We start from the raw sequence: 23,785 nt of genomic DNA on the forward strand, positions 1-23,785 counted from the left end.
TCAGGATCTTCGACTGAACTCTCTGAACAATGTCAATGTTGCTATTGCTGGCGTTCCCCCATAACTGGGAGCCGTAGATCCATATAGGTTTTAGTACCGAGTTGTACAGCATGATTTTATATTCAAGGCTACGGCTAAGAATAGCTGTGTCGTCGGCAAACGTAGATGTTGTCAGACGTGTGCTTGTTGGGATGTCTGCTGTATAGAGGACATATAGTGTTGGTCTTAGCACGCTACCTTGAGGAACTCCAGCTCCAACAGTGTAATCATCAGATATAGCAGTGTTGCACCTCACAACAAATTTTCTGTCGTGAAGGTAAGACTCTAAAATCTTGTGGGTGCTGTAGGGGAGCGTTGTCTTGATCTTGTACATTAGACCTTCTAGCCAGACTCTATCAAATGCTTGAGAGACATCTAAAAATATGGCAGTACAGTACTCTCGTTTTTCGAAAGCGTTTCGAATTTCTGATGTTATCCGGTTGACCTGCTCAATTGTTCCATGCTTTTCACGAAACCCAAATTGGTGTGACGGGATTCCTTCCTGGATTCTCAGGTATGTGTTTATCCGAGTCATTAGGCATTTTTCAAAGAGTTTGGATAGGCAAGAGAGTAGGCTTATAGGTCTATATGACATGGGGGTAGTGTGGTCTTTCCCCGGCTTTGCTATCATTATTATAATTGACTTTTTCCATCTCACTGGAAAGTGGCCAAGTTTTGCGATGGCATTAAAGAGCTGGGTGAGAGTGCAAACGGCGCAGTATGGGAGCTCAATGATCATTTTGGGAGTTATGAGGTCGCAGCCCGGGGATTTTTTCGGATTCAGTTGTCTTTTGCTGATGTTTACGATTTCGTTTGGGCGAAACTCAATCGGCTCATGTTGAGGCTGGGGCTCATATGATAGAGTCGGCAAAGTAAACGCATTTGTGGCAGGATTTGGTTGGAAAACATTTTTAAGGTGGTTGGCAAACGTGCTGGCTCGGTCTGCGTCACTGCGCGCCCAGCCGCCCGTGGAATTTCTAATAGGCATCACGGTTTCTTTCGGTGAGCTCAGAGTTGGGTGAGCTCTCCATAGTGAGTGTTTTGTACAATTAGTTCACAATTATAATAACTGATTTTGCATATTATTCAAAACTAGATGGCATTGGTCTTCAAAGCTATGAAGTTTGTCACAAACTTTTCTCATTTCCCTTATCAGAACTTTTCCTTTTGAAATCATATTGAAATATGCATCCATGTTATAATAAATTACTAAATTCCAAGTTGTACTTACAATTTCCACATCTCCTAGTGGATCTAAATATATTGCCGCAGTACTATTTATTTTTTGTACATCAAACACATTATTTTTGGGTTTTATAGCTGAAGCACTGGATACCTGACAAACTAAAGCAATCAAAGTCAATATCACTATGCTACCTAGTTTAGATAACCTAGGAGAAACTCTTTTTTTATGGCCAATTAAAGGACAAATCTTGGTAATCGGCCTCGTCAATGATGCTGCTGAGGTTTTTACTTTGACAACCCTAACTTTATCGTCCCTGCCTTTATGAATTTCTTCTACTTTTGCCATTGGCCATCTGGCTGGGTGAAAGTTTTCATCTTTAAAAAACACTATTTGCCCTTTTTCTATATTTTGACTACCTTTTTTCCATTTATATCTTTGCTGCAATGTATATAAATAATCCTCTTTCCATTTGACCCAAAAATCTCTTTTCATTTTTTGAATTAATCTCCACCTATCTAGGCTCGCAATTTTTCCATTTTCTTCAACTGCCTGCACTATATCCAACATTGATCGACCTATTAAGAAATGCCCGGGCGTTAGCACTTCATTATCATTCACGTCTTCTCCTTTCATATATAGTGGTCTAGAATTAAGTACTGCTTTTCGTTAAGGCTTTTATTATTAGTAGTTTTTGCAGACGCATCAAAACCACTCTTAACTTTGTTGTTAAGCTCTCATCCCTAATTACGGCTTGATGCGGCAAGTAATATTTTCCTTCTGATTTAAATTCAATCATATGACCTAAGTCTATATATTCAGCAATAAACTGACAATATTGTTGTTTTAGATTTTCATCTTTACAAAATTTTTTCTCTAAATTTAAAAACCGCGCCATTGCTTGGTTTTTTGAATCCCCCCAAAACTTGATCCTCTTTAAAAGGAATTGAGACCACATATCGACCTGACGAATCTTTCTTAGTTGGTATAATGAAATTTTCTTCGCAAATTTGAAATTCTAAGTCATCTTTTCTCTCCTCTTCTTGTAATTCCCAAAATATTTCCATATCTTTGCACTCAATCATGGTTGCTACTATTGTGTTCTCGCCTTTCGATTTTGTGCAGCCCGACACTATCCATCCAAATGCAGTATTTTGACCTAGGAGTCCGTCTATTTTCTTTATTCAATTTTTAAAGATGTGTGCATACAGATCTGCTCCTATTATCAGGTCCACCCTACCTGGCTTGTTGAAATCGAGATCAGCAAGCCGGTATTTATCCCACTTTGCTGTGTCAATGTTAATCATTTGAACTGGTAGTGCCTTCAATAATTTTGGTAGGATGATCGCATCAAATTATTTTTATTCTTTTTTTGTGTTTTGATTTGTAAATTTACTGTATGCCTTGAAATGCATGTTTTACTTGTGGAAACTCCACTAATTTCTGTATACTTTTTAATTCTCGGTAATTCGGGATTTTGTGAAGCCTCCTCTGAAATTATAGTGCTTTGAGACACACTGTCTATCAAAGCTCTTAATTTTTCGAAGCCACCATTGCCTGATTTTACTTCAATCAGGGCTGCAGCTAACAACGCTTGCTCAGTTGTTCTACACGTGTTCACTTTTTCTGGAAGGTTTGTTACAAGTCATACACACCTGCTCACTTGTGTATCTTTTAAAACTTTGATGCCTCAGACATCTTGTGCAAATATGATTTTTTTCGCCAAGTCAGTTCTTTCTGCTGGGTTCATTCTTTTAAATTTATAACACTGGACTAAATAATGCCTTGGTAACTTACAACACGCACAATTTTCGATATAACTATTGGGCATTGTAATGACAACTTTCTTTACAGGTTTATCTCCCTGTAAAAATGATGATATAGAATTCAGTCTTTGTTCTTAAAATTCCATCACATCAGAAAGTGCCTGATTATCTTTTGTATCTTTCATACAAATTTCTTTATTAAATTTTCGCAGAATTATGTGCGCAAAAACGGCATCGACTTCTTCGGATAAGTGTGCCTTTAATTTTGTAATGTATATTGACTCATTAATAGTGTCAATAAACTCTTAATCTGCTTATCTGAATCCAAATTTAAATTTGGCATATCCATAAGCCTATTCATGTGCTCAGAGAATATTTTTCTTTTATTCTCATACCGCTTGGTCAAAAACTCCCAAATTCCTGGCTTCTCGTTTTAATGCCCACTTGAGATAATTAAATTTTAGAGAGGGACTTAAATCTTCTCTTGTGTGGATGAGCTCTGTAAACAGCTAATAAAACAGATCCCATTCTTTGGAATCACTAAAAAATGAGGGAATTTAAATTTTAGGCAGGGTTGGTAATTCCTCCGCCTTTACCACAATCAACACATAAGCCTGCTTTTAATCTCTGCTGAGTCTATTGTTTATCGCAGCTAAAATGTTTTGCGTATCAAACTCGATATCGCTTATCTCCTCCTCGAATACCGAACTTTCGAAACAAGTATTAACCTGTTCTATTAAATTCTGAAAAAACTCTATTTTGTTTTTTTCTTATTTTCAGCAAATCCTGACTGCTGTCTATGAGAGTCGTCGTCTCATCCAAATATTCTCTTAGCTTGCCTACCTGAATTTGGAATGTCTGCGCTATTCCGGAAGCGTTCTTAAATATTTGTTTCCGCGTTTTTCAACTTGGAAACTGGGGCTGTGGGTACAATCTGTCCCTCTGGCTTATCCTTTGAAGACTCTTTATCAAATCTTAATTTGATTTGAGCCAGGACCATCATTTCATGTCGTACTGTTTCGAGTTAAAGTATTCATTATCGACAACGCCGATATTCAATAGTTGTGAAGAGTTATGAAGCGATTCTGAAGCTCTTCCAACCTTACTATGTATTGTTTGGGTAACCCTACTTTAGCTTCTACCTGCCTAATTCCCAAAATGATTCCGGACTGCGCCTTTAGCAACTCTAAAGTTTTGTCTGACATCATTTTTTATATATATATGTTTTAAACTTAGGTATAAGTATTTTTGTATAATATATTTATATAGGTAGGTTTTTTTGTAAGCTTATCTGGATTTCCGATGACGATGCTGCTGCTGTTATCGCTGCCGCCGTAGTTGTTGTTGCAGACTTATCTGTAGTTGCTCCCGTGCGGCCTTCCTTCCTCCTGCTTCCTTTCGCTGGTATAGGTGTCGGCTTTAGAGATGATTATATATATATATATATATTTATTTATATATATATATATGTATTTACATTTCACTTTTTGTTGAACTCTGTTTTGGTTCACTTCAACAGGCTCCTTGCCTTGTTATTCAAATTTTTTCACTAATTGTTTGTCCAGTCTGACTTTTTTACACCCGTTACTCGTAGAGTAAAAGGGTATACTAGATTCGTTGAAACGTATGTAACAGATAGAAGGAAGCGTTTCCGACCCTATAAAGTATATATATTCTTGATCAGGATCAATAGCGATGACGATTGAGCCATGTCCGTCTGTCCGTCCGTCCGTCCGTCCATCCGTCCGTCCGTCCGTCCGTCCGTCCGTCCGTCCGTCTGTCCGCCCGTGCGTCCGTATGAACGCTGAGATCACAGGAACTATAAGAGATACAAAGTTGAGATTAACCATGAAGATTCTTGAGGTCCCGGGACAGTGCAAGTTTATTACAGCATCCTGCCACGCCCACTCTAACGCCCACAAATCGCAAAAAACTATAATTGCTGAAATCTCAGGAACTGTTGGAGCTAGAAAGTTGAAATTCGAAACGTAGAATCTTTAGATGCCAGCGCATCTTAAAGTGGTTTTACTATCCGGCCACACCCACCCATACGCCCACAAGGCTCAAAAGACGGATTTCGGATTTTCTAGAAAAGCTGATATCTCGGTAACTATAACTGTTAGAAAGTTCGGATTAGGCATGTAGGTTTTTATGATGATCCCAATGCGAAATCGCAAAAAACTATAATTGCTGAAATCTCAGGAACTGTTGGAGCTAGAAAGTTGAAATTCGAAACGTAGAATCTTTAGATGCCAGCGCATCTTAAAGTGGTTTTACTATCCGGCCACACCCACCCATACGCCCACAAGGCTCAAAAGACGGATTTCGGATTTTCTAGAAAAGCTGATATCTCGGTAACTATAACTGTTAGAAAGTTCGGATTAGGCATGTAGGTTTTTATGATGTTCCCAATGCGAATTGTTTTTTTCCGATCAAGCCACGCCCACTCTAACGCCCACAAAACCCGAAAAACCAAAAATGCAAAAATCTTAAAAACTATAAGACCTACATATGCCTCTGCAACTTTCGACGAAGTTGCATTCGGCCACGCCTACTCTAACGCCCACAAACCGCGGAACACTGTGGCGTCTATAATATTATTATGAATGCCTTCGTTTGACCTTGTATAACTTATTTCTGTTAATATCTATCGATTTACCAAAGATTTTTCAAATCGGAACATTATTTCGCTATTTATGAAGAAATTAAGGTTATAAGGCCTTACATGGGCAGTGACGTCACTATAAGCATACTTCCTCTGACAATAGGTGGCGCCTCGTGAATTTTCACTAGCAAAATAATATTTTAAAATTTTGTAAAATAGTAACGGGTATCTTATGGTCGCGGCACTCGACTATAGCGTTTCCTCTTGTTTTTTTTTTTAACTTTTCGAACTCTTTTTTGTTCGATTTACTTTAAATGATTCCGTTGTTGAGTTGATATTTCAAATTGATTTTTATTCGTTCAAATCCTATCTTAAATAGCTAACATGGGAATGTACATTTTTGATCTTAGTTCTAGACCCACGCACCGGACAGTTCCCGATCGTGGGAAATACTCTAAGTGCCATAAGGGAGCACACAGTCACCCCGATAGCACATATGGTATCTTTAACAAACCCAGACCGCTCGCAGGTCATATTTCGGGTTGCTTGTATTTACGTAGGCCCAAGTGGCGGTTGTACTTATAGACAGACAAGTGCAGTACATTGCTGCATTGATTTAGTACGTAACTTATGCATCTTATCTATGTATAAACGTGTTCACGTGTTCTTTCTGAACAAATCCTCTTCTCAAACTGTTTAATCTCTCGTTTGAAACGGCTACGTTTCCCCGTATTTGAAAGGAATTTTTCATCATTCCTTTACACAAGAAAGGAAAAACTTCAGATGCTGGTATCTCTAAATTATCAGCAATTCCTAAACACTTTGAGAAAACCAAACCAGTGTAGGTCAGTATTATCTTCATATCAACATGGTGTTATAAAACGACAACAACAACCTTACTCGAATTAACCTCTTACGTCATTACTGGGTTCCGAAAAAGTCTTCAGACAGATGTCATCTACACTGACTTTATAAAGTATTTGACTCTGTAAGTCACTTACTTCTAGTTCATAAACTCGAATTAATTTGATTCCCAGTTGATCTTCTTAGGTGGGTTGAAAGTTATCTGACTGGTAGAACGCAACGTGTTTTATTTAAAGATGTCTTGTCTGATCCGGTTTATGCTTGATCCGGTGTTCCCCAGGAAAGCCTTTAAGGTCCGCTATTTTTCCCATTATTCATAAATGACCTCCCAATTGCTTTAACAAATTATTTTATTTCAATGTATGCAGATGATATGAAACGTTGTATTCAATATAAAGATGCGTGCTACCAGAGAAAACTACAATCTGACCTAAACAACTTTCAACTCTGGTGCTCAGCAACCTTACTAAGTCTCAACAGCTCTAAGTGTAAAGTAATGACCTTCAGTCGCTCTATGCCGTTAATAACCACTTATACACTTCGTGGTGTAACCCTGGATAGAATTAAGCTAGTAAACGTCTTAGGTGTCCTATTGGGTGCCAAACTTACAGTTTCCGACCACATATTTTCCATGGTTAACAAAGCCAGAGGTGTGCTAGGTTTTATAAAAAGATGGTCGAAAGAATTTAATGACCCTTACGTAACCAAAACTTTATTTATCTCTCTCGTTCAGCCGATCTTAGAGCATGGATCTTGCGTCTGGAACCCCCAGTACGCGGTCCACCAAGACCGTATAGAATCTATCTAAAAAGGCTTTCTCATATTTGCTCTTCGTGGCCAAAATCGGGATACAAACCTACATCTCGTAACTTAAAAAAGTAGACTATTACTAATAAACCTACCGACCCTTGCTAACCGTAAGACAATGCTTGGCATTGTTTTTATTAACAATCTTATTAGCGGAGATATTAATAGCCAAGCTCTAATAGGTCGCTTAAACATCAATGTGCCCGCTAGGCCCACTAGAAATTATATTGCCTTATCCTTGCAGCCACAACTTTGCAGCTCGAACTTTGCCCTTCATGAACGATTTAGGGTATTATGTTCAAGTTACAATACCCTCTACCACATTACATCCAATACTTCTCCTACAAACGTAAAAATTGCTTTAGTAAACCACTTAGCACACACTTAATTTCGTAGTTTATAACATTTTTCACTCAATACTATCCCCGTGTTCCGAGCCGTACGATAGACGGCAGCGCCCCTCGGTCGGTTGGGCGGGAGGTGGGTTGCACGTCAAGCAACGGGAGTCGTGGAAAGAAGAAGAAGCTACATACTCGAATCCACATCCTATGTGTCATCAATAATGAACTAGGCGGAATGTAATAATCATTGAGCATGCAATCAGTCTACCCATAGATTATTTCATAATAATTAAAACCAAAAACGTGGTAGATCAGTCAGAGAAACGATAGATAGAAACGATATTTGTCAGTTTTGTCAATTGATAAATTAATTGCACAGTGGAGGTGAAAACCGGTTCGTAGACTCTTGCTTAATCTTCGGTATTTTTGATTGGGGTGATTGTTTCGCTTTGGGGACTTAGATTAAGGTGGGCTTGCCACAGAGGAAATCTGGAGCTGTCCGGTGATATCTTTGCTTTGTTATTAGATGTGTTTCTGCCAGCAGCATAACTTCAAAATGATTATTCTGAAAGAATGAGTTATTTCCAGTTCTTGCCGTGAAACGCCGTCAGCATTCAACGTTGTTATTTAACCGTCCGATTGATTAGTTGGAATACTAGCATCTGTATCAGGATTTTTTGGTTTTGCATAAGATTTTGGTGGTTGTCATAAACGACATGATTTCCATCATACTCTTTTGGAGTGTGACCGTCATTGCTTCGATGTTGCATTGGTAGCTTTCCGTGGCTTGATCAAGTTCTGTTTTTAGACTCTGCTGTCTAAATAGGATGCACATCGTTTTTGCCTAGTTTTGTACACTCTGCCTCAAGCTCGATCTTAAAAAGTGGTTGCTGTTTTGTGTCCTTCTTAAAAAAATATTTTTGACGGGAACTTTCTTTTGTCTTAGAGCCTCTGCTAAGTCATCATTTAGTAAAACTTGCCAGCCTTTCTGCTTTTAAGTTGTTATGAGTAATAATTACGTTTTTGTAAATAAAGGTTTTTCGAAACAGACCATTTTGTTTTTACCTTTGTCGTAGACGTCGTACTGCGCAAACTTGTTGACAAGTGCATTGGAAATTTCCTCTGTCAAATAAATTGGTGGGAACTTTTGTGTATTATGGTCGCCTGCTCGGTTTAGCTGCGGTGTCTTTATCCGCTAGAAGGGCATAAGCAAGCGCAACTCTGCCAAAATATATCGTAGAAATAATCTCTCGGACTTTTATTTTGCACCGTTCACGGCACCGCATTTTTTTGTATAATTATAAATTGTAAAATATTTATAAACATGTGGCATAAATTAATGACCTCCGCAAAACATATGGTGTTACCGATGTGTTCGTGAACGCGTGTGAAAGTTAATAAATTATTAAATACGATTTAATAACTCTAAACGCCTCATACTAAATTCGGTGTTAAGGGCCATAAACTCAATTCGCATCGTTTGAACGGTATTCGCTTATACCTGCAAAACATAGCGACAATCAGCATCGGTTGCTGTACATTTCGAAAACTTTTACACAACGCCGAGCGTTACATAATTTCGATTACTAAGCGGAGGATTTCGTTTTTCGGTTCAGTTAAGCCCGCTACTTCTATTCTCGCTTTCGTCGTCGTTAGGCAAGTACATCGGAAAGATTGCGTTTCGAAAACTAATTCGAAATGTCGGAAAAAATAAAAAAAGAGCTTGTGCAACGTGTATTCTTATGTACACCTTTGTAGCTCTTATAGTTCCCGAGATATTTGCATTTATGGTTTTCCGGATTTTGTGGGCGTTGAGTGGGCCTGGCTAGATGACCATAAACTCAATTCGCATCGTTTGAACGGTATTCGCTTATACCTGCAAAACATAGCGACAATCAGCATCGGTTGCTGTACATTTCGAAAACTTTTACACAACGCCGAGCGTTACATAATTTCGGTTGCTAAGCGGAGGTCTTTCGTTTTTCGGTTCAGTTAAGCCCGCTACTTCTATTCTCGCTTTCGTCGTCGTTAGGCAAGTGCATCGGAAAGATTGCGTTTCCGAAACTAATTCGAAATGTCGGAAAAAATAAAAAAAGAGCTTGTGCAACGTGTATTCTTATGTACACCTTTGTAGCTCTTATAGTTCCCGAGATATTTGCATTTATGGTTTTCCGATGAGAAAAAAACAATTCGCATTTGGGCATCATGAAAACCTACATGCTTAATCCGAAAATTCTATCACTTATAGTTACTGAGATATCAGATTTTCTACAAAATAAGAAAACTGTCTTTCAAGCTTGGTGGGCGTAAGAGTGGGCGTATGCGCTGGCATCTCAAGATTAGAAATACATTTTAACTTTCTAGCTTTAATAATTCCGTGGTGTCAGCGATTTTAGTTTTTCGTGATTTGTGGGCGTTAGAGTGGGAGTGAAAAAACCTACGCTGCATAGAGCCCTCAAAAAGCTGTCTGATTCATCTCAACTCTGTATATCTTAAAGTTACTGAGGTCCCAACGTTCATACGGACAGACGGACGGACAGCCGGCAGTTTAATCGACTTTCCTATTGATACTGATCAAGAATATATATACTTTAGGGGTCGGAAACGCTTCATTCTACCTGTTACATACTTTTCAACGAATCTAGTATACCCTTTTAATCTCCGAACAATGGGTATTAAAATTGAGACAAGCGAAGCCCCTCGAATCCAACTGCAATATGGATGACGTAGATATTGAAGCACCCCTTCAAAACAGTGCGGATACCCCTTTAACGCGAGCAAGGAACAGTCACAATGGCACCTGGAGATAAATTATGCCAGAGGAAATAAAGTTCATACCCAGGCTCGAGCTTGCGATGAATAAGAATTCAGAAGCTTTCGTAAGAGTCTTCAACCAGAAATTGCTGCCAAAGCCCAAAAAGCCACCAGAAAATCCGTCGTCTTATAGGCCAATATACCTGGAGTGCTGCATTAGCACATGGCTGCGGGAAGCCGTTTCTCTTTCGAGGTCGACAATCGACGCTATCGCAAAAGGGATAGATGTTGCTTCAAGGGCAATCCAGGGTACCAGATGGAAGGGTGGCAGCAAGGAGTACTGCTTGGTGCTGACCATGGAGATCAAAAATGCGTTTAACTAAGAGCTTGAGACGTGACTTCACATGCTCTCCTAAATCTTGAACAACCGGTCGCGCTAGTGTTAAGTTATACTTTCGAGATATCATACTGCTTACTTATGTGGAGGAGTGGCCACTATTGTGAAATGCTTTGTGCGATGGAGTCCTGAGATTGGCACTGCCAGGTGTATGTTTTTCCTGGTATGTAGTTCCTTCGCATAGGATTAGATTATCTCTAGGGTAAATCAGGGGTTACCCAGTATATGTACGGATTTATTGTTTTTGCTTAATTTAAACTTATTATTATTTCTTAACTTAAAACCAAAAAGCAAATCGATTTCCGTTCACAATAGTAGATATAAACCGATATACTTACCGATAGTAAGGGAAAAAATGTTTAAGATATTAAAATCGGACTTAATAATAAGCTATACATTTCAATTGACAATAAAACATACCTTTGGTCCCCGAACAGATTCTGGATGTTTAGCGTGGTACATGCAAAAGTATTTACGGTGACCATTTAATGCTAGGACAGTTCCAACACAGTTTCGTGGATTAACTTCCAACTTTTGATTTGTACACAATGATAAGCGCAGAATTTCCGTAAACCAGGTCAATCCTCTTTCAATAACCATGTGCCCAAATAGTAATGTTTTAGATTTCCTATATGGCCAAATCGCCTTGTGAAAGTATGGAATAAGTCTATTTCGACTTTTAAAATCGGTTATGAGAAGTATTGTTCGGCATCCTGGTTTTAAAAGGCGAATCATTCCATTATATTTTTCGGCTCTCAGTTCGTATAACTTTAATTCCGGAATATAATTATTTTGGCATTCGTCTGAAATAAAACAAAAAACTCTGCAATAATATACCTTATAATAGAGGAAGTTTAATAAATTAAATAAAAGAAGTGGTTATTCCAAATTAAAAGTTCTACATAAAATTAGTGGGTTATACAAGGGTGGTCCGATAGGTATTTAGGCCCAGGTGGACCACGGAGGATAACGTGACAAAACCCTTGATCTCGTATTGGCAGACCGCCGATTGAACATACGCATCTCAAAAGACTGCGTGGATCATATACTGCATGGAATTTTGGGCATAAGAAAGCTGCTGGACAGAAATTTGCGTCGAATGAGGAGGTCGTCGAAGCCACAGCCCCCTTTTTTTGCAGACCTCGAGAAAGCGTCTTTATCAGACGGGTAAAAAAATTGGAGCATCGCTGGGTCTGGTGTATCGAGCCAAGAGGAGATTATGTTGAGAAATAAATCGCCACTTTTCTAAAATTTTAGTTTTTCTTTTGGAGGCTAAGTAATTATCGGACCACTCTCAATTCAAATACATAATTATCTTGTTTCATATACAACTCGGATTTTCGAAAAATACAAGTCCGGTTGGAGTATAACTCTGATAACAATAGACGCAAGAAGTTTTACAACTCGCGTTACTTGTAGAGTAAAAGGTTATATTAGATTTATTGAAAAGTAAGTAACAGGTAGAAGGAAGCGTTTTCGACCCTGACGCTCCTCGGCCGATTACGGGGAAATGCCTTCAGAACACTAGTTAAAGTCGCCGCTTGGTTACCGATAACAAGGAAAACAAGAGTGTGTGTTCGAGATAGTGTTTTATTACACCGCAGTTTCTCATCATTAGTGTGACCCAAAAACATAACCCTAGACATCTTCACACAAATAATACTGACTTCTAGCGGCGCTAAATACAAGCTTAACTACCGATAGCCCTAATCCGTTCCGCGACATCCCACCCTCGTGAAGGAGCCACATTCACCTCGTCCAGGACAGCTAGCTTCGAAGCGGGACGCATTGTCGTCTTGGCTCGATGGTTAGTCCGCATTGCCGCTCGACGAGGTACTCCTTATCTTCCGTTGAACACCTCTTCCACGACGCCTCGTTTCCACTCTTTTCGCGATATGGCCGGATCACATATTAACACCAGATCTTCTCGGCGAATGGGCTCGATGTGCTTGCACCCTCCCTCCCTGCGCACAAGTGTACTCATGTACCCGTCGCTTCCAGAACCGATCCCACAACATTCTTGCTGGTAGCGCATATCTCGGACTCATGTCCGTCATCTTTGGGAAGATCCGGAATATCGGGCTCTCCCTTCTGCAAATCGTTACACACACCGTGCTCCTGCCTGACGGTGTCCATCAGTCTGCTGCTTGAAGTTCCAATCGCGGGATTGATATAGTCGTCACTACAACTGCGAACGCCGACTGGCTGGAATCCACGAAGATATGCAGATGTATAGCCCGGCTGCCAGTACCTCCTCCTCAGCTTGGGGCCATCTAAAGCTAGTGATTCATGAGGGGTTAACGCTCTGACCACACTAGCCGAACAGCATCTGCATGTATTTTTCTCACCCGTGTTGAAACGGCGATAGCTTCTTCTTCACTGGAGAAACTGTCGACGTAGTCATCCATGTAGTGGTATTCGTTGATCGCCAGGACGCACGGATCCGTGCTGCTGTACTGCGATGGATTCACGGTCTCCACATCATCCGTTGAGCATGGTGACCAGGCCGCTCCGAACGTCTTCACCTGCATATTGTATATGTCGGGCTGCCGATGATCGTCTCCGTTTTTCCACAGGACCCTCTGGGCTCATCTGTCCTGTGGCTGCATTAATATCTGATGAAAGATCTTCTTGATGTCTGCACAAACCCAACTGCTCCTTTTCGAAAAAGGGAAAAGCACCGCTGGGAGGGGCTTGTAGGGCCTGAATTCAGTGACACGCCGTTCACCTTGGCAGCCGCGTCGAAGACAAGCCGAATTTTTCCAGGCTTGTTCGGGTTTTCCACCCCGAAATGCGGCATGGCCCGTGCGTTTCCGTTATCTGAGACTAACGGCGCCGGCTTCACTCCGCCAGCTGCGACTGACTGTGTCGGCTTCGCTCCGAAATTCTCGATCTCGAAGTAATCACTGACCATCTTCTCTAGCGGTGAGCTCGTCTTTCCACTCACCGGTCCATACACCACCCATCCAAGTGTGGTGGCTGCTGCATATGGTCCTCTGGTTCTGAGGGGTATTCCTAGATGCGCATGATCCAGTCCAATTAGGATCCTTGGCGTCGCGTTGTTGCCCGGCTTCACAGGCTGGCGCGTATTTGCCTCCCCTGCCTTCACATCTTCTCGACGTAAACTCTGCATCGGAAGGTTCAAATTGGCCACTCCGTACACATTCTTCAGCTCATGGGGCTTTGGCTTGCTCGCTGTACTGATCTGCAGGCTAACCATTCTCGCGCGCTTTGGCAGATTTTCCACCAAACCACTGCACATTCATTTCTCACCTCGCACCTTTCAGGTTCAGGCTGCGGATGAGTTCGTCGTCGGTGAGCGTGATATACGATCCTGCATCCAGCAGTGAGAAGGAGTCGACCTACGAATTCTCTCCGTACAGCGTCACGAGAAGAGTCCGAAATAGCAGGTGACCTCCAGTCGAATCAACACAAGTCAAGTTTCGGTGCAATAATTCCTGACGGCCGCGTGTCGATCGCCTCTCGTCCTCCTCGCGTCCTGCGTCTATAACTGCGGCTGACGTAGGCAGGCTCTTCTTGCTAGTATCCACTGACTGTGGCATTCGTATCCGTCGGCTGCTGTCTCTGTACAGCTGCCGGTCTTGACTGCTCCTCTGATCCGTCCTACGGCCTCCATCTGCGACTGGCGGCCATCCGGGATGTCCAGCTGGCTTACGGAGTATGTAGTGATGCCTCATTCGGCATCCGTAGACGTTGCATCCGCGGCCCTTCTTGCAGGACCGGGCCATATGTCCATACTCCAAACATGAAAAACGTAACCTCAACTTCCTGGCGGACTCGATCCGAGTCGTTGTAGAAGCGTGGTTGAATTCCTTGCAGTCGTTGATTTCATGCCTCCTTGCGAACAGTATTCGCGTGCAGAACTCTTCGCTTCGGGTGCTCCTTGATTCCGACGTTCATGACAGTGCACACCAATTTGTCGAATGCATGAAGCATATCGCTCAGGTGTTCCACAGTCGGATACGGCTTTATCGGCCAAGGCTCCCGTGGCGGGTGAACATAACCTACTTCAGGCTACGCAGTGGTGGTAACACAAAATGGTGGAGAATAGCTCACTGTTGTTGTTGTACAGGTCCGTGTGACAGGTTGTCCGTTTGCCCAATGGCCGCCGAGCGTCGGAGCCAATTTTCCACTCAGTTGTGGCGGCAAATTTGCACACAATTGTGCCAGAAACTGTTCATCCAAAGATGGCGTCACTCCGAGCTCTACTTGCAGATTGTCACTCATTATCTGCCTTTTCAGGTTCTCACTCGAACTCTGCCGTGGCGCGGCTCTCAAACACGATAAACGTGCGATCCTTTCCATTAGGGCCTCCACTTTTACAGCCGTGGAGTCCGTAATCCGCCTCGTTGCATCGGGCTGCAGGTTACGTACCGCTTTCCTGGCGGCTGTTCCACTTTCCTTTGGAGTCTGTGGCCGCTGCCGATCACCAGCCACCCTCGCAGAGCTGGCCCGGTTGCCAGTTGCTATGGCTGTGGTGAGACATTTGATTTGTGGGCATCATCTCGCAGAGTGCGAATAAAAGAAAATGAAGGCGCTCGGCCGATCACGGGGAAATGCCTTCAGAACACTAGTTGAAGTCGCCGCTTGGTTAGCGATAACAAGGATAACAAGAGTGTGTTTTGGAGATAGTGTTTTACTATATCGCAGTTTCTCTTCCCTTTCTCTCTGAATGCGCAAATCGGTGTAAACCGGGCCGCCAATTTTAAGCTCGTCATCACCCGATTTAGTGTGACCGAATAACATAACCCTAGAAATCCTCACACAAATAATACTGACTGATACTAAAACTGATACTGGCGCTAAATTCAAACTTAACTATCGATAGCCCTAATCCATTCCGCGACAGAGATGATAATAAAAAATATTGACTTCTGATGGCCGATTAGGACATAATAAGAATGCAAATATTTTCTGTTTGACGGTTGAATTGTTTAACCTTAGGCGTGTGTTTAGCCGTTCGTGACGTGCATTTTATTATCTTCTTTTTTGGCTTAAATTAGAACACAAAAAATTCTATGCGGAGATTACGACCAATCGTGTCCGCCAAAGTACAAAAGTGGTCACACTGTCATGCCTATCGTAAACTTCTAATCGTATATGATCGGTAACTAAGCAATCGTTTTAAATTAAACATTAAATGATAAAGGGTACAAGTACTGATTTCATCTTATCAACTTTACTTTAAAAAAAATTTTAATAATAAAGAACATTTCTTAACACATATTGGACTGTTGAATGGCGACCTGGAAGGCCGGATAATCCCATTCTTTAACAACTGTTAACTTTGTTAACGAAATCCGCTGCCCACATGGGGTAAGTGTATAGCTTGGCGTATACGAGTGTTCCCCTCCGTACGAATAGTTCCAATAACTCATGTGTTGGATGGATGCGCCCCGTTATAGTGCGAAAACACTTGTTTTGTCTTAAGTATCACAATGATAAATTCAATTTTCACCGATATCGGGACTAAAAGGTCATCGATATTTGAGAAGTTCACATCAACACATTTTTGATATTTAAGTTGTTCAATTACGTTCCCATAGTAACGCTGGAAAAAAAGAAACGCTAGGCCAAAAATGTGCTTGAATTGCATGTGAATTTTTTTTTACTTTACTGAAGCCATGAACGGATCTTAAAGTAAATAAGTAGTCGACAATCATAACGTTCTTCAGCTCCTTCGCGGGCTTTACGTAATTCTTTGCCGCTTCAGCGTTATGAGAATTCTCATAGTTTTCCCCGCCAGCCTTTGTTCAATAAAGGTCAAGCTTTCTCTAAAAAATTTATCGCAGTCCAGTGAGTTACTATTATACTCATATCTTCCACACAATCGGTTTCCTTGATAAAGAGTTTTGCCTTTTCGGAATCTGCGAAGTTGGGAGCTAGGTCCATTGGCCATTCATTGCTTTTCACATGGGCAGTTATACGTTGCGTGTTCACGAGTTGGGAAACCATGCGCTTTGTTTGTTAACGTCAGAGCAAATAACAAAAAACGTGGTTTACCAAAGAGCACTTTAATGAAACGATAATTTGCGGACACGTACGATTCAGTACGTTCATTTACTTAGAAAAGTTCAACTAAATAGTAGTTGACATGGATTCATTACTGTTGTAAAATAAATCAAAAAAAATAAATAAAATATATAAAAAAAAAAAATCTTCATCTTTTAATCACCAAAATCGCCAACCACTCTTGTCACATTTTTTCAGAAGAGCTGATACCTCGGTCTGTAGTATTATTATGAATGCCTTCATTTGACCTTGTATAACTTATTTCTGTCAATATCTATTGGTTTATCAAAGATTTTTTTAAATCGGAACATTATTGCGCTATTTATGAAGAAATTTATGTTATACGGCCTCACATTAACAGTGACGTCAGTGACTATAGCGTTTCTTCATGTTTTTTATATGTCCAGCAATTACGAAAAATGAAACAAGGGTTTTGTGCTTGAGTGATTGGCTTTTACGGTCGCGATAGCTTCGATAGTTGATCTTGCTCCCCGAAAGACAAACTGCATTGGTGAACGATCCCCTGCTGCAATGCTGACTTCGGTCAGCCAACATGGTAGATCAGGCATATTGACCAATATTAGGGGAATATGCTATGGCTTACAAGACATTTCTAATAGGACCACTTTATGCTTCTTTAACTCTCTGGAAAGGCTCCTTCCGTAAGACACTGATTTAAAACTCTTCCAAAAACCTTCTGGATGCTTATTCGAGTGCCGCGACTATAACGTTTCTTCATGTTTTTTTATATGTCCAGCAAATACGAAAAATGATTAAAAAATTGGTATATTAGAAACAAAATAAATTATAGTTGCCCGCACCTTGGTCACTTAACAAGGGTTTTCTGCTTGAGTCAATGGCTTTTACGGTCGTGATAGCATCGATAGTTGATCTTGCTCCCCGAAAGCCAAACTGCATTGGTGAAGGATCCCCTGCTGCAATGCTGACTTCGGTCAGCCAACATGGTAGATCAAGCATGCTATGGCTTACAAGACATTTCTAATAGGACCACTTTATGCTTCTTTAACTCTCTGGAAAGGCTCCTTCCGTAAGACACTGATTTAAAACTCTTCCAAAAACCTTCTGGATGCTTATTCGAGTGCCGCGACTATAACGTTTCTTCATGTTTTTTATATGTCCAGCAAATACGAAAAATGATTAAAAAATTGGTATATTAGAAACAAAATAAATTATAGTTGCCCGCACCTTGGTCACTTAACAAGGGTTTTCTGCTTGAGTCAATGGCTTTTACGGTCGTAATAGCATCGATAGTTGATCTTGCTCCCCGAAAGCCAAACTGCATTGGTGAAGGATCCCCTGCTGCAATGCTGACTTCTGTCAGCCAACATGGTAGATCAAGCATATTGACCAATATTATGGCGAATATGCTATGGCTTACAAGACATTTCTAATAGGACCACTTTATGCTTCTTTAACTCTCTGGAAAGGCTCCTTCCGTAAGACACTGGTTTAAAACTCTTCCAAAAACCTTCTGGATGCTTATTCGAGTGCCGCGACTATAACGTTTCTTCATGTTTTTTTTATATGTCCAGCAAATACGAAAAATGATTAAAAAATTGGAATATTAGAAACAAAATAAATTATAGTTGCCCGCACCTTGGTCACTTAACAAGGGTTTTCTGCTTGAGTCAATGGCTTTTACGGTCGTGATAGCATCGATAGTTGATCTTGCTCCCCGAAAGCCAAACTGCATTGGTGAAGGATCCCCTGCTGCAATGCTGACTTCTGTCAGCCAACATGGTAGATCAAGCATATTGACCAATATTATGGCGAATATGCTATGGCTTACAAGACATTTCTAATAGGACCACTTTATGCTTCTTTAACTCTCTGGAAAGGCTCCTTCCGTAAGACACTGGTTTTAAAACTCTTCCAAAAACCTTCTGGATGCTTATTCGAGTGCTGCGACTATAACGTTTCTTCATGTTTTTTTATATGTCCAGCAAATACGAAAAATGATTAAAAAATTGGTATATTAGAAACAAAATATATTATAGTTGCCCGCACCTTGGTCACTTAACAAGGGTTTTCTGCTTGAGTCAATGGCTTTTACGGTCGTGATAGCATCGATAGTTGATCTTGCTCCCCGAAAGCCAAACTGCATTGGTGAAGGATCCCCTGCTGCAATGCTGACTTCGGTCAGCCAACATGGTAGATCAAGCATATTGACCAATATTATGGCGAATATGCTATGGCTTACAAGACATTTCTAATAGGACAACTTTATGCTTTTTTAACTCTCTGGAAAGGCTCCTTCCGTAAGACACTGATTTAAAACTCTTCCAAAAACCTTCTGGATGCTTATTCGAGTGCCGCGACTATAACGTTTCTTCATGTTTTTTTATATGTCCAGCAAATACGAAAAATGATTAAAAAATTGGAATATTAGAAACAAAATAAATTATAGTTGCCCGCACCTTGGTCACTTAACAAGGGTTTTCTGCTTGAGTCAATGGCTTTTACGGTCGTGATAGCATCGATAGTTGATCTTGCTCCCCGAAAGCCAAACTGCATTGGTGAAGGATCCCCTGCTGCAATGCTGACTTCGGTCAGCCAACATGGTAGATCAAGCATATTGACCAATATTATGGCGAATATGCTATGGCTTACAAGACATTTCTAATAGGACCACTTTATGCTTCTTTAACTCTCTGGAAAGGCTCCTTCCGTAAGACACTGATTTAAAACTCTTCCAAAAACCTTCTGGATGCTTATTCGAGTGCCGCGACTATAACGTTTCTTCATGTTTTTTTATATGTCCAGCAAATACGAAAAATGATTAAAAAATTGGTATATTAGAAACAAAATAAATTATAATTGCCCGCACCTTGGTCACTTAACAAGGGTTTTCTGCTTGAGTCAATGGCTTTTACGGTCGTAATAGCATCGATAGTTGATCTTGCTCCCCGAAAGCCAAACTGCATTGGTGAAGGATCCCCTGCTGCAATGCTGACTTCTGTCAGCCAACATGGTAGATCAAGCATATTGACCAATATTATGGCGAATATGCTATGGCTTACAAGACATTTCTAATAGGACCACTTTATGCTTCTTTAACTCTCTGGAAAGGCTCCTTCCGTAAGACACTGGTTTAAAACTCTTCCAAAAACCTTCTGGATGCTTATTCGAGTGCCGCGACTATAACGTTTCTTCATGTTTTTTTATATGTCCAGCAAATACGAAAAATGATTAAAAAATTGGTATATTAGAAACAAAATAAATTATAGTTGCCCGCACCTTGGTCACTTAACAAGGGTTTTCTGCTTGAGTCAATGGCTTTTACGGTCGTGATAGCATCGATAGTTGATCTTGCTCCCCGAAAGCCAAACTGCATTGGTGAAGGATCCCCTGCTGCAATGCTGACTTCTGTCAGCCAACATGGTAGATCAAGCATATTGACCAATATTATGGCGAATATGCTATGGCTTACAAGACATTTCTAATAGGACCACTTTATGCTTCTTTAACTCTCTGGAAAGGCTCCTTCCGTAAGACACTGATTTAAAACTCTTCCAAAAACCTTCTGGATGCTTATTCGAGTGCCGCGACTATAACGTTTCTTCATGTTTTTTTATATGTCCAGCAAATACGAAAAATGATTAAAAAATTGGTATATTAGAAACAAAATAAATTATAATTGCCCGCACCTTGGTTACTTAACAAGGGTTTTCTGCTTGAGTCAATGGCTTTTACGGTCGTAATAGCATCGATAGTTGATCTTGCTCCCCGAAAGCCAAACTGCATTGGTGAAGGATTCCCTGCTGCAATGCTGACTTCGGTCAGCCAACATGGTAGATCAAGCATGCTATGGCTTACAAGACATTTCTAATAGGACCACTTTATGCTTCTTTAACTCTCTGGAAAGGCTCCTTCCGTAAGACACTGGTTTAAAACTCTTCCAAAAACCTTCTGGATGCTTATTCGAGTGCCGCGACTATAACGTTTCTTCATGTTTTTTTATATGTCCAGCAAATACGAAAAATGATTAAAAAATTGGTATATTAGAAACAAAATAAATTATAGTTGCCCGCACCTTGGTCACTTAACAAGGGTTTTCTGCTTGAGTCAATGGCTTTTACGGTCGTGATAGCATCGATAGTTGATCTTGCTCCCCGAAAGCCAAACTGCATTGGTGAAGGATCCCCTGCTGCAATGCTGACTTTGGTCAGCCAACATGGTAGATCAAGCATATTGACCAATATTATGGCGAATATGCTATGGCTTACAAGACATTTCTAATAGGACCACTTTATGCTTCTTTAACTCTCTGGAAAGGCTCCTTCCGTAAGACACTGATTTAAAACTCTTCCAAAAACCTTCTGGATGCTTATTCGAGTGCCGCGACTATAACGTTTCTTCATGTTTTTTTATATGTCCAGCAAATACGAAAAATGATTAAAAAATTGGTATATTAGAAACAAAATAAATTATAGTTGCCCGCACCTTGGTCACTTAACAAGGGTTTTCTGCTTGAGTCAATGGCTTTTACGGTCGTAATAGCATCGATAGTTGATCTTGCTCCCCCGAAAGCCAAACTGCATTGGTGAAGGATCCCCTGCTGCAATGCTGACTTCTGTCAGCCAACATGGTAGATCAAGCATATTGACCAATATTATGGCGAATATGCTATGGCTTACAAGACATTTCTAATAGGACCACTTTATGCTTCTTTAACTCTCTGGAAAGGCTCCTTCCGTAAGACACTGGTTTAAAACTCTTCCAAAAAACCTTCTGGATGCTTATTCGAGTGCCGCGACTATAACGTTTCTTCATGTTTTTTTATATGTCCAGCAAATACGAAAAATGATTAAAAAAATTGGAATATTAGAAACAAAATAAATTATAGTTGCCCGCACCTTGGTCACTTAACAAGGGTTTTCTGCTTGAGTCAATGGCTTTTACGGTCGTGATAGCATCGATAGTTGATCTTGCTCCCCGAAAGCCAAACTGCATTGGTGAAGGATCCCCTGCTGCAATGCTGACTTCTGTCAGCCAACATGATAGATCAAGCATATTGACCAATATTATGGCGAATATGCTATGGCTTACAAGACATTTCTAATAGGACCACTTTATGCTTCTTTAACTCTCTGGAAAGGCTCCTTCCGTAAGACACTGGTTTAAAACTCTTCCAAAAACCTTCTGGATGCTTATTCGAGTGCTGCGACTATAACGTTTCTTCATGTTTTTTTATATGTCCAGCAAATACGAAAAATGATTAAAAAATTGGTATATTAGAAACAAAATATATTATAGTTGCCCGCACCTTGGTCACTTAACAAGGGTTTTCTGCTTGAGTCAATGGCTTTTACGGTCGTGATAGCATCGATAGTTGATCTTGCTCCCCGAAAGCCAAACTGCATTGGTGAAGGATCCCCTGCTGCAATGCTGACTTCGGTCAGCCAACATGGTAGATCAAGCATATTGACCAATATTATGGCGAATATGCTATGGCTTACAAGACATTTCTAATAGGACCACTTTATGCTTCTTTAACTCTCTGGAAAGGCTCCTTCCGTAAGACACTGATTTAAAACTCTTCCAAAAACCTTCTGGATGCTTATTCGAGTGCCGCGACTATAACGTTTCTTCATGTTTTTTTTATATGTCCAGCAAATACGAAAAATGATTAAAAAATTGGTATATTAGAAACAAAATAAATTATAGTTGCCCGCACCTTGGTCACTTAACAAGGGTTTTCTGCTTGAGTCAATGGCTTTTACGGTCGTGATAGCATCGATAGTTGATCTTGCTCCCCGAAAGCCAAACTGCATTGGTGAAGGATCCCCTGCTGCAATGCTGACTTCGGTCAGCCAACATGGTAGATCAAGCATATTGACCAATATTATGGCGAATATGCTATGGCTTACAAGACATTTCTAATAGGACCACTTTATGCTTCTTTAACTCTCTGGAAAGGCTCCTTCCGTAAGACACTGATTTAAAACTCTTCCAAAAACCTTCTGGATGCTTATTCGAGTGCCGCGACTATAACGTTTCTTCATGTTTTTTTATATGTCCAGCAAATACGAAAAATGATTAAAAAATTGGTATATTAGAAACAAAATAAATTATAATTGCCCCCACCTTGGGCAAAATAAATTATAATTCCCCACTTCTTAACAAGGGTTTTCTGCTTGAGTCAATGGCTTTTACGGTCGTAATAGCATCGATAGTTGATCTTGCTCCCCGAAATGCTTATTCGAGTGCCGCGACTATAACGTTTCTTCATGTTTTTTATATGTCCAGCAAATACGAAAAATGATTAAAAAATTGGTATATTAGAAACAAAATAAATTATAGTTGCCCGCACCTTGGTCACTTAACAAGGGTTTTCTGCTTGAGTCAATGGCTTTTACGGTCGTGATAGCATCGATAGTTGATCTTGCTCCCCGAAAGCCAAACTGCATTGGTGAAGGATCCCCTGCTGCAATGCTGACTTCGGTCAGCCAACATGGTAGATCAAGCATATTGACCAATATTATGGCGAATATGCTATGGCTTACAAGACATTTCTAATAGGACCACTTTATGCTTCTTTAACTCTCTGGAAAGGCTCCTTCCGTAAGACACTGATTTAAAACTCTTCCAAAAACCTTCTGGATGCTTATTCGAGTGCCGCGACTATAACGTTTCTTCATGTTTTTTTATATGTCCAGCAAATACGAAAAATGATTAAAAAATTGGTATATTAGAAACAAAATAAATTATAATTGCCCGCACCTTGGTCACTTAACAAGGGTTTTCTGCTTGAGTCAATGGCTTTTACGGTCGTAATAGCATCGATAGTTGATCTTGCTCCCCGAAAGCCAAACTGCATTGGTGAAGGATCCCCTGCTGCAATGCTGACTTCTGTCAGCCAACATGGTAGATCAAGCATATTGACCAATATTATGGCGAATATGCTATGGCTTACAAGACATTTCTAATAGGACCACTTTATGCTTCTTTAACTCTCTGGAAAGGCTCCTTCCG

The 23,785-nt window shown here is 40.5% G+C and overlaps 1 protein-coding gene across 1 annotated transcript in view; it reads right to left on the minus strand.

Annotated features, from left to right (window-relative positions):
- Positions 1-23,785, minus strand: part of LOC108111893 (dnaJ homolog subfamily C member 16) — a 114,507-nt gene that overhangs the window by 10,840 nt on the left and 79,882 nt on the right. The window contains exon 7 of the mRNA XM_041817719.1: positions 11,177-11,559. Coding sequence (XP_041673653.1) covers positions 11,177-11,559 — 383 coding nt within the window. The remainder of the gene's footprint in view (positions 1-11,176; positions 11,560-23,785) is intronic.

This window comes from Drosophila eugracilis, unplaced genomic scaffold (assembly GCF_018153835.1).
Source record: "Drosophila eugracilis isolate 14026-0451.02 unplaced genomic scaffold, ASM1815383v1 contig_1864, whole genome shotgun sequence".
Taxonomy (NCBI): domain Eukaryota; kingdom Metazoa; phylum Arthropoda; class Insecta; order Diptera; family Drosophilidae; genus Drosophila; species Drosophila eugracilis.